The sequence below is a fragment of the Stigmatopora nigra genome, chromosome 8, assembly GCF_051989575.1.
Source record: "Stigmatopora nigra isolate UIUO_SnigA chromosome 8, RoL_Snig_1.1, whole genome shotgun sequence".
In the NCBI taxonomy this organism is placed as follows: Eukaryota; Metazoa; Chordata; class Actinopteri; order Syngnathiformes; family Syngnathidae; genus Stigmatopora; species Stigmatopora nigra.
Genome location: NC_135515.1, coordinates 8205342 through 8217354, shown reverse-complemented (window position 1 = coordinate 8217354; position 12013 = coordinate 8205342). Strand labels below are relative to the sequence as shown.

Here is a 12013-nt window from a genome sequence, read left to right as displayed (position 1 = left end):
CTTCTTCTTAAAAGGATACGCTGATTCAGGTTTTTCTTTATCAGTTTATTGAATTCTTCAAGAATTTCTTAATGCAATTATAAAACACAAAGTGTTAAGAACAAACTTTGAGCCAATACTAGATGACAGTAGAGAAGTATACAAATACCTTTAATTGGCTAAACAGTTGACTTTCTGTTGTGTAGATAATCCCTTTCTGCTCATAGAATTTTTGTCATTTGTCAAACTGGGGCAGCAACTTAAACTAGTCTCGTCTCTGCTTCCAATTCCAACTTGTTTTCCAGTCCACTCATATGATGTCATCAATTATGATTAGAAGACCAAATATACCTCCACATTCTCAAAGAGAACATGGCGTAATGCATTGCAAACCATTCTTGACCAAGACCAAATATACCTAGCTCATGTTTCATAGTGAAACCTCTACCCATAGTTAATTTTATTCATAACCTCTATGTGAAACCTCTGACCCTACAACTTAAAAGTGATGCATAAGACTGTTTTTCCAAGTAATTTTCCAGGTTTATGTTCATAATATTTATTACAAAACGGCATTATTAAGACTAATGCACACTTTTCAGTGGTTGATTCCGTTTCAAATATGTATTTGTCAAATATTGCTTTTCAGTGTTTGCACGTGCTGCTGTTTGAGTTTTTCTCCACTAGAGGGGGTTATCTGCCTGTTCACAAACTTGATATTTCTGGTGTCTCTTTTGCATTACAAACTAAACGAAATACGTACATATTTGCAATATAAGAATTTCTCATAAACTTCCATGTTAAATTTATTTTTTTCATTTATTTTCAAAGATTTATTTAGTTTGTGGGAATAAAATAATATTCAAATTTAATTTCAAAACATTTGATATAAAACACACTTTAAGACGGTTTACGTTTTATGTTAAACCAGGAGAGAAGTGATTTCTTTGTCATAAATCCAATATAGAAAAAGCCATCATTCACAGGAGGGTGGTTAATGTCTGTCAAATTGTGTTAATTCAAGCAATATTCAAGCAATGGATGGATCAGTTGAAAATATTGGCAAAATCTCATTGAAAAAAACTCATTCCTTGTTGCTCACTTTATTTATTTTGTTAGGATTTTATTCAACTAATGGCCCATGAATATGTAATCCCTTTATTACACATAAACAACATTCCCCAATTGAATGTTTCAGCTTTTAATACTCACAATGTTCTTAAAAACTAGTTGTACACTGTCCGTGCTTTTATCTTCTCTCCCCGTGTGGTACTGTTATCACCCACAAGAAGCAAGTTATTTTATATTTGTAGCAGGTACACAGTATCCCTTCATGCAGCGTATACTATTTCATAATGCATATTTATGCATTGATAATTTATTTAATGTTCGAGCTGTTGAATTAGAGAGCCATGTGTAATTGTCCAGTGTGACAAGTGTTTCTTTGGTGTATTAATTTTAATGTCAAAGTATCTAAACTATCTTTTTCCTTCCTATTAGTGGACCCCATTAGCTTCATTCTCCAAAGTGTGCATATGAATATTTAATCTTCTAATTTCATGTTTACAGCAAATTGTTTAACGTGCGAGCTGATGCAACTGAATGCGCATCTTACAAACTTCTAGCTCGAACCCCGGAACAATAATCAAGCAGAAAGGGTGCATATTTCCCAAGAAGTGTTTAGGGAATGGAAGAAGAAGAAAAAAAATACAACTCGACTAGTACTGCCTTTAATCATTGTCTTTGATCCTTCCTGCGATCTAATGCGTGTCTGTGACGTGGTGACTAGAAGCAAGATTCCATTTGAGTGCTTGAGTCTCAGTCGAGCAGGGAGGGTTGAGCTGTTTAAATGGCAGCCACCCCCACTGGGAGCTACAACCCCATGGTTTTATCCTGACAACAGTGTCAGTGACATCTTTAAGGAGGACCAGCAACTTATTTACCAGAGGGGTTGACTGCCACTGGAGAGGCTGACTATCTAACTTTGATGCATGTGTGCTCCACCAGAGAGGGGGAGAGGATAGGATGATTAAATAAAACGCCTCTTGTCAGGATCATCTGGTTGTTCCTCCACTGGGAACTCAAGATGATGAACCCCCCAAGGATGAGGGCCTGATCATGAGTGGGGTTTGTTTTGCAGATAGTAAGATAGCAAATGTAAATCTGCCTGCAGATATATGGAAAACAAGACTTTGTTGAACATTCCCTGTCTGCTCTGGATGCACAGTGCACGTAAAATTGCAGAGAATTTCACAGAAGCATTCAGCTGTACACTTCCAAAGTACTGTAACCGGTCTGATGAAAGGTGCACAGATGGGGAATTGCCGTTGGGGCTTGGGGAGGAGAAGGGGAAAAACATAAAAGGCGACAAGACAAAACAAGATTCGCTCTCAGGGGAGACAAGGAGATAGAAAAATCAAATTCTAACTGTTGCAAAGATGCAAATACAAAAAAAAAAAAAACTAAATTGGTTACAGTACTCTGAAATGAAGCTGTCACTGTATAAGTGCTGACAAAATGAAACAAATTACCCAAAACTCCCCTATAGTGTTTTTCTTTTTGTAAACTCGAGAGCCCTGTTCTGCCGACTGTCTGGAAAAACCTTTAACCATTCCTCTTGACAAGAATTGGTACAGTTCATTTAAACGTGGGGTTTAAGTCAGGACTTTGGGAAGGCAATTTCTTAATTCTAGCCTAATTTAACCTTTCTATAACTACATTTGATGTATGCTTGGGGTCATTGTCCTGTTGGATGATTTTCAATTATCTTCATAAACACATTAGGCTTTTAAAAAATATATTTCCAGGGAAACCACAGCAAATTTAGGGATCTAAAAACGTCTGGCAATTTGGTGTAGAGTAAAATGTGTTAAATTCTATTCGTCAAGTTAAATTATGTGTTGGCCAGGCCTATAGTTTAATGTGATAAAAAATGTTCTTATCCTCACATCCTACATGTTTTACAACTACTACCTTACCCCAATACTTTCTGGTAGTCAATAACATGATGTGAGTGCAGACTTGATGAAACACCTTGACAAATAAAAAAAAGCAGCTTGGAGTCAGTGCTGAGGAGTATAATCTGTCTGCAAGCAGATGTTGAGTGGGAGGACTTGAGAGTAGCTGTTGACTCTCCAGTAAATGGTAGACATTTGGATCTTCTTGCTTGAGTACTACAATTTATAGCTCAAAGAGGTATTTTTCCCACCTACTCAGTTCAAAGCTTACACAGCTGAAATTATAGGTCCAAGTGCAGTTTTTTTCACTGTGGGAAAACTTTGTGTTTTCTGCAGGAGCGAAAGGATGCAACATAGGAAGTTTTCCTTTATAGCTAGAACAATCAGCTTATTCTCTATTTAAAAAGAATACACAGTGGCTCTATTGAACCTCAATACAAAAATGTATGATGCTTTTTACATTATTATGTTCATCTTTTGTACTGTTTACTCTCATGAGAGTCGTGGGGGTGCCTTACACAAAACCCCTTGCTGTCATCTGCTATAGAGTAGAGAATCAGAAGTAGGTCCAACAGCATCCTTACTCTTGGCGTAAAAAAAACAACAACCTTCCCTAAACAACCTTTAAAGTAGAAGTTAGGATGGCATCATATCACATATCAGTAACTGTGGGAGGCAATTTAGTACCCTCAAATGAAATATTAATGATGAATAATTTATGGACTTATAACTTTAAGGGAACACAGAGAGTTGTTCTCAAATTAAGAGGGTCTTTTCATTCCCGTGCAGGTGTTTGTTGATCGGTATATCCACTATTTGGGTTGAAATATCTTTTGTTTATTCATTTAAAATCATGGTGTGTGAAATTCAAATTTATGACTTGACTTGTTTCATAATTCATGAGTTCTATTAAAGTTTTAATTTGATGTTCTTCTTTATTTGACTGCAGGAGAGACAGCGACTGGAGACAATCTTAAATCTCTGTGCCGAGTACAATAAAGACGAAAGCATCGGCTCAGATTCAGCCACATTTGGGAAGACAGGTTTCCCAGGGGGGTTTTCAGATGGCTCTGTACCCGGGTCATCCATTGAGAGCATCCTAGGAGGAACGCCAACTTCAGCCACTTTGCGTCTGGCACAAAAACAGAAGGAGAGCGATGAGGAGAACCTGAAGGAGGAATGCAGTAGTACTGAAAGCACCCATCAGGAGGTGAGGAAATTTCCAGCTCCATGCACAGCATCAGCACTGCTAAATGGAAACAAACAGGTTAGAGAAAATGTTCTATCACATGTGCCCGGCATGCCGACACACAACCCAGCATGTGCAAAAATGATGCCTGGCTTTGCTGAACCAGGCAGCTTGTGAAAAGACCTTAAAGGCAGCTCTTCTGTCTGTTAACTGAAGATTCTATTTCATCTCTTATAACACATAATGTTACTCCGATGATTGCACAATCATCTGATAGTTATGGTCTATCACAGTACACTATCACAGCATACTTTATACAGCAACTGCTGATACAGGTCTAGCTTGTGTGCTAAATTATGGAAAAAGTATGCATGTTTTTATTTAGGTGAGTGCTCAATAAAGTAGACTAGTGCTGAAATAATGTGAGGATGCCCTGTATGAAAGATGAATACATTTGCACTGCAAGTTCATCTTGTCTAAAAACTAATCGAAACATAATCAGACATTGTCCCTACTCCTTGCAGCATGAGGATGTGGCCAGTTCAGATCAAACAGAGCTGGGCTATCTTGAAGAAGAGAGGGTGCATGTTTTGTCCCGGCTTGACGAACTCAAGACACGGCTGACGGAGCTGGAGCAACAGTATCAGGAGTCCAAACAAGAGGTATATTCAGACTAATTCTTTCTAGCATGAGCAAGAAATATCTAAATTAACTTGACATTTAATTTGTTACAATTTGCTGTACATATACAAAGACACAAAGACTCATCTTTTTAATTCTTTTTATCTTAACTCATTTCTCTTACTTGATGTGGTTTCTTTTCACTTCTGTAGGCCGAAATGGAACGTGCCTTGCTGCAGGGAGAGAGGCAGGCAGAACTCGACCAGATCGAGGCAGAAACGGACATCATCAGTCAGCTACAGCGCAAGCTCGATGAACTGGAGAATGCCATTCAGCAAGAGAAAGACAAGGTATGGATGATTTCATTGTGATCATTTTTGAAGGAAAAAGAAATCACGCATACACCCTACCTATGTTTTTCTCATGGGGCATAAACTTACACTTCCTGAATGGTTCATTACTGTTGACGTCATTGCAGATCTTTAAATATTATAATGATATTTAAAATGTTTGAGGGCATATAAGAGAATGTGAGCATTTGGTTGCATGAGCTTGACCTCTCTGGTCAGTTTTTTTATGATGTATAACCACCACCATAGTGACATGTATTAACAATATTTAACATTTTCCATACCTTCTAAAATTAACTTGCTGCCTGACTGATTCCAAGTTTCTACACGAATTGCATGACATACAGTGTGGCCCTTGCTTTTCAGGGACTATTTTGATCTATTGCACACCTGTGTACATTTATTACCTTTTAGCTGTTGAAAGTTTTTTTTTTTTAAATTGGGGAAACCATCTGGTCTCTTATCTTCAAGTTCCCATTTCCTTATTGATGTACCTGACATCCTTGACAACCAGTGTAATATTCTTTCATTAAGGAAATCCCCCTTCAGGAGCAATCTGTTCACACTAACATATTAAGGCTTCTTATTTGCATAATTTGAATTATGAGTGGTGTCTTTCTGCCCCTATTCTCTTATATTTTTTTCCTCACCTTCTCGATCCATCCGTCTATCGACCCCACTCCAACTATACATACTCTGTGTGGGTGTGTGCACTATGTCTTTCTAGGAGAGGGCTAATGTTGAGGCCGAACGCCGGGCCTTGCAGCGACTTCAGGAAGGCCATGCTGAGCTGAAGAACCAACTGAATAACTGTCCCGAGTCCCTCCGTGAACAGTTGCAGGAACAGTTCAAAAGGGTGGGTAGTTAGTAGAGCAAAACCATGAAAGTTTAGTCAGCACACCCTGTGCAAGCCATGAGTCATCGACTTCATCGAAAACACAGACTTGATAGCCTTTATCCTTCCATTGAAGTACAGTTTCATTACAATATACACATTGATTGCCACACCCCAACTCTAACATTTGTATACCACATTGTAAGTATCACATAGTAGTTCACAACATTGAAATGATGCTCTGTTACGCAAAAAAAAAAGTGAATACTTTTTTATGCACTGACATCGTGTATAACATTGTACACTTATAATTTAAGCATTTGGATTTTTAAAATTCTTGCACTTTTTTCTCCTGTTTATCTCTAAATTGCTGAAAATTGCCACCCACCTTCTCTGTACACATAAAACAATATCATAGTTCATCAATGCTTAGGTAAAGTCTGTGAAAAGAGAAGTCAGGATGACCAAACCTGCTAATGGTTTTGTGTGTAGTATATCATACCTGTGGTTTGGCATACCAACTGCTTCAACTGATCTAGCATCAAAAAAATGCACTCAAGCATAGTGATGAAGTCTGGCAGACATTGCATACAATGGTCAAATATTTTCATGAGATGCCCTTGCACAAATGTTCCATTTAGATGCTGTATATATTTCTCTTATGATGCCACACCAACATATTGCTGCAAATTCAATGTTGAAGCGTAATCACACAAATGGATCCTGGTAACTTCAGTTCCGACTTAAACATGCTGGTGAAATTCAGCCGAAGTGAATTGTTGCACTGCAATGCATGTGTCTGGAGTTCTGTTTGTAATTGCTGGCTTACCTATGTTAACCGCTCACTAATCAATTAACATAGGCCAAGACTATAACCCTTCTCTATGTTCCTCACTATCATTCGGTGTGATGTTTAAGGTCGGTAATCATTTGGGTTAGTTTACTTTGTATTTTAAAGTCCACATCTACCAAGAAATGTTTACTTAATATTTCTTTCTCATGACAAAATTATATGGAAATACTGATTTTATTTCAGTGCAGGGTGTAACCAATGTTTTGCCCAAAGTTAAATAAGGTTTCAGTTTATCTGTGACATTAAGTGGCATTGAAATTGGGTGTAACAAATCCTGTTTTAAAAACATGTATTATTTTAGTGATAGAAAGCATTCTTCCTATAGTATAGTACATGTAAAAAAAAAATCCTTGGTGGTCATTTCATCTGTGACATCTCATTTTAGGATGGGGAAGCTCTGGAAACTGGAACCAAGAAGTTTGAAGATCTGGAGTTTCAACAACTTGAGCGAGAAAGCAGCCTGGAGGAGGAAAGAGAAACAATGAGCCAACAGTTGCTGCAGGAAAGAGCAGAGTACCAAAGTACTGTGGCTAAGAGGAAGGTATGGATGCATCCAAGAGATGCAAAATCAGCCATTTCTCTACCTTTGAGCATCACTGTTTTATAAAAACAGTTAGCATTTTGGCATTCTTGGAAGAAAATCGTATGGAAATATACTTACTAAATTCAGTACTTTTAACCATCCAAACATCTGGGGACTGAGGTTTTTATTTCTCCGTTTCCAGCAGAGATCCATAGCATTTTATTAGACATGCAATCCCATGGCTTAGTTTACAATGTCATTATTTTGCACTGTGCCTATTCAGGAAAAAGTGTCTGCTTTGGAGAACCAGGCCAACCAGCTGGGCCTCCAGGCATCTCAGGAATGTGAGCGTCTCGCCAAAGACAGGACCATCACGCTGCAAATGCTCCAAAAGGTGCTGCGAATGCTTTACATGCTTGCAAATCTAGTTCATAAAGTCATCCTGCAAATTTGGCAGTAATGCAAATTTGAATGCATATTATAATTAGATGTGCAGTACGTTTTTAGGACTCACTTTAACTGTAAATTGTCTGCTATAGGAGAAGGAGAGTCTATCTGCTCTGGAACAGAGATACCACAGTTTAACTGGAGGAAAAAGCTTTCCCAAGTCTTCTACATCGATGCGAGAAGTAAGAATTACCATTGTTGCTAAAGACTCACAACTAAAATTCTTTTTCGCTGTAAGACAAGACTGCTTTACTTATCAATTCATTTGTTCTGGTTTATTTGTGTGCTCTTCAAATCTTTTATGCATCATCTTGAAAGTTTATTTCATGACTTTATTTGTCAAAATACGAATTGTGTAGTAGTATCTAACAATTTATGAGGTATTTTCTTCAACTCAAATTCACTCTACAAAGCCTGTTTGCCTCAGATAGACCCTCCTCACTGTCGTTCACACTAATGCACTTTGAATGCCGCTCTCAACTTTCTGAGTAGCTCTACTAGTGAGGCCCTTATCGCATCCTTTCATGGTTGTTGCTGACGTTCAGAAGTACAATAGCGATCTTTTGTCTTTGCAATATGCAGCAGTGGCCACTTTGAATGCAAGAAGCTGATTTGTGTGTTTGGTGCAGATGTTATATGGGTTGATGTTGTTTGTGTTCCCTGATTGCTTTTCTTTGCCTTTAGGCCTTTTTGCTCAGGCGGTAAACCTCATTCTCTTTCAACTTTAATTTCTATGTATTCGACTCCCCCTGGTGGGCTGCCATACTTCACTGTCAAGTTAGAGACGTCAAGTTATTTCTACTTATTTAGGTTTTCAGTAAAGAATGAAACATAAAACTAAAATAATCTAATGCCTTGCTATGAATTGGATTCTTTGACATATATTCTCTTTGTTTTGAATCCTTTGTATTTGTATATCTGTTGCGAGAGTCTATGTTTAAAGCAGACTTCCCTACCGGACAGGGATCAGTAATTGGTCTGCAGATGTTTCTCCTCTTCTTTGGCGTTATATCTGGTTTATGTTTGTGTTTTCATGTGTCTCTGTTTGGGAAGGAATATGTGACAGTGAACCAGATGAGTCAGATGTATGGAATGCCAAAAGTGGAGTCATCCCCAACCTCCCCACTAAGGCATCCCCTGCAGTCTGAAGCTGTAGCTAGCACCTTCTCCTGCTCCCTTTCTTCTCCGGGTTCCTCCTTGTGTTTCCCTGTGGAGGTGTGTGCTGTCCTTTCCCTTTTAACCCAAGCACAGTTCATATTTTAACATGCGCCAGCCTGTCTGGCACATTGGCTATTCTAGTACTTTCTCTTTTTATTAACCTATCTTACATGAATGTCACATTTTCTACTTATAAATGGTAAAACATGTCAGTGTTGATAAAGATGAGGCACTTTACGTACGTGGTACAAAATGTTACAAGATTTAATTGTTGATGACTACCATCTGAGACAATTTGCAATGTGATGGCAGAGCTGTTCCTGTATGTTGAGCTGATACAAATGGCAAGAATTGATTTTTTTAGATTGTGGCAAAAGACTTTCTGCAGTGATTTATAATTCAGCTCAAGGAGGGATGTCCCTTCTAAATTCAAACTGCAGGGTAGTTACATTAAAGGAAAGATTAAGTAAAATAGAACAGGATGAACATGTTAATGTTACTGTGAGAAACTGGGCCATTGCAGTAGACACATAGAATTAGTATACAGAAATGTAAAATAGGGATATAGCGGCTGGAGGGTACAAAGCATACTGCATTTGATAGGAACATTGTGCTGGAAATATTTAAGGGCATATTTCAAAGTACAAAATAAATAATTTCACCTCTCGTCTTCAACTGTTTTAAGTGCTTTTTAATCTTTGCATTGTTTTCTTCTTGTTTTGCTTGTCTTTTCTGTGCATGCTGCACCCGCCTCTCTCTGCTGCTGCTTGGTGGTCTCTGATGTACCAGTCTGAAGGCAGCAGGTCTCCACTGCTCAAACTAGATTTAGAACAATGGTACCAGGAGCTGTTGGCGGGTTCCAGCCAGGTCTGGTCGCCCCCTCTCCCAGCCAAGTCGTTATCAGGCCGCAGACCCGCTCTGCAGGTAGAGGGTCTTCTTTCTCTTTTCTGCACACTATGCGACCACTACAAGGTCAAACTGGCATCTTCTCATGGCATTAAATACTTGGAGTCACATCTTAAATAATTCTCTCATCCACTCCTGCTACATCTTGTAGGTTAAGTAATTTAAAGATCATATTTCTTCTGTGATGCTAAACTGACTTTTGATATCACTTTACTTAACCAGTCAAGTTTTATCAGGGTATCCTTTTTTTTCTAGCGCAATTTATATCAGCAGTATTTGATTGCAGCATCAAAGTTCCCTTTTTTAAATCACAATGCCAGTAGGGCTCTTTGATCATGAAGGTACTGATTGGATGTATAATAATCACCTCTATTGTTTCATCTAACAGAATGATGGTAATGATTTAACAGTTATATTTCCCTCCAGATGCAAAAAATCTCATCTATGGGTAGCAAACCATCATAATGGATTCCTAACATATGCAAGTAAATTCAACCTGGTATACTACAGCTCCTTATTTAGTTTTGACCTTCATCCTCAGGTGTTCCGTTCCAAGTTAGACAGTGATGCAGGACAGTCCCCCTATTTGACTAAGTCTGGATCTTCCCCACAGCAAGGAGCAGCAACATTGGGCCGCAACACAAGCTCTAAGGTAGAGTAGTTATTCTTCTTTCTTTGTCTTCAGCAAGGCTTGCCCTGATGTCAGAGAATCTCCTGATCATATTTTCTCCTACCTCTTTTCTTTTTAGAGCCCTCTTCTAACCCCTAAAAGCTCAAGTAGTCTGCCCAGAAACCTGGCTGCCACCCTGCAGAGCATCGAAACTAAGAGACAGCTAGCGCTGCAGCAGAAAGGTGAATATGAATCGCACAACACTGTTTCATTAAAATCAGCATCATATGGATATTGAACTCAATTTTTCCGTAATATCGTTTTTGTACAATATTCAATACTAGAAAATTGATCTTTCCATGCCTTCACATATATTAATAATACATTTTCAGATACACTTTCATTCATCGTTTACGTAATACAATGTTGTTATTGTGGTTTTATTTAATAGAGTAGCAGAACTGCACTATTAAATGCAATATAAATGGGTATGGAGTTGGTTATATTCTGAATATTTAGCTACTCCATTATTAATACTTTTATATCTTTAAAAGGTGCTATTCATTTAAGTAGGGGTTTATAGACGTATTCATTTTCATTTTTAGTAGCAAGTTCAGTTTCTTTATATCTTTCTCTCTATGTCTGCGGATCTCAAAACCTCAAACATCCAATCAACCCCGCACAGAGGGAAGATCAGCAGGTAGCTTTAAAAACAGTGTGTCCTCCAAACTACCATTGTTTTAATGACCTAAACGTCAAAAGCAATTTTAACCACAACTAGGCTATAGTTTTTTTTCTACTGACTTTCAGTTTTTTCCATGCCCGGTTTACCATTAATTTTTTGGGCTCTTTTAACTTGATCTGGGTTTCTCCTTTCTGTTTTTTGTTTGTGGTGAATCAATTATGCATGTTGGAAGATATGAGCTCCAATGACCATACAGCTTCCTAATGAATGTGTCTAAAACTGAATTCCCAGCAACATCATAAGAAGTGTTTAAGCAAAGATTTTTCATTAAATGATGTCGGGTGCATGTGTATTTTGTGTACTTACTAATGGAGCTTTCAGTTAGGTCTGGTGTATTTAGTATTCAATGGGCCATTTCTTGATGAAAAATGCTTTCCTTATGGCTGAGTACTAATTGACACTGAACAAAAGGAGACAAACAACACATTAAATCTCATTCTTCAGGTCAACAGGTCATTGACGAGCAGCGACGACGTCTTGCTGAACTCAAGCAGAGAGCAGCAGCAGAGGCTCAGTGCCAGTGGGAGGCCCTCCATGGCTCGCAGCCTAACCTCATCAATGCCATGCCCTCATACCCCCCAGTAATGTCCTACAGTCCTGCACTCAGTCACAGGTCTGTAGGCCCCCCTCCTCTGGTCCAGCACTCCATCCTACATCACAATCCAGCATCAGCCAGTGAGCAGCCTTATGACACGCTGAGCCTGGAGAGTTCTGACAGTATGGACACCAGTGTGTCCACAGGAAACAACTCTGCTTGTTCGCCAGATAATCTGTCAAGGTAACTGCAAACCTCACTACTTCAGTAATCTCTGTTGTGTCATGATTTGATCTTTATTCGAT

The 12013-nt window shown here is 38.5% G+C and overlaps 1 protein-coding gene across 9 annotated transcripts in view; it reads left to right on the top strand.

Annotated features, from left to right (window-relative positions):
* Nucleotides 1–12013, top strand: part of phldb1b (pleckstrin homology-like domain, family B, member 1b) — a 44213-nt gene that overhangs the window by 25903 nt on the left and 6297 nt on the right. For 5 of the 9 annotated variants that reach the window (XM_077723231.1, XM_077723233.1, XM_077723235.1 and 2 more), the window contains 13 exons: nt 3886–4203; nt 4650–4787; nt 4959–5096; nt 5824–5952; nt 7170–7325; nt 7591–7701; nt 7847–7936; nt 8808–8969; nt 9702–9836; nt 10360–10470; nt 10568–10670; nt 11114–11128; nt 11618–11951. In XM_077723231.1, the coding sequence (XP_077579357.1) occupies nt 3886–4203; nt 4650–4787; nt 4959–5096; nt 5824–5952; nt 7170–7325; nt 7591–7701; nt 7847–7936; nt 8808–8969; nt 9702–9836; nt 10360–10470; nt 10568–10670; nt 11114–11128; nt 11618–11951 (1940 nt within the window). The remainder of the gene's footprint in view (nt 1–3885; nt 4204–4649; nt 4788–4958; nt 5097–5823; nt 5953–7169; nt 7326–7590; nt 7702–7846; nt 7937–8807; nt 8970–9701; nt 9837–10359; nt 10471–10567; nt 10671–11113; nt 11129–11617; nt 11952–12013) is intronic. The other 4 variants (XM_077723232.1, XM_077723239.1, XM_077723236.1 and 1 more) reach the window with 3 other exon arrangements.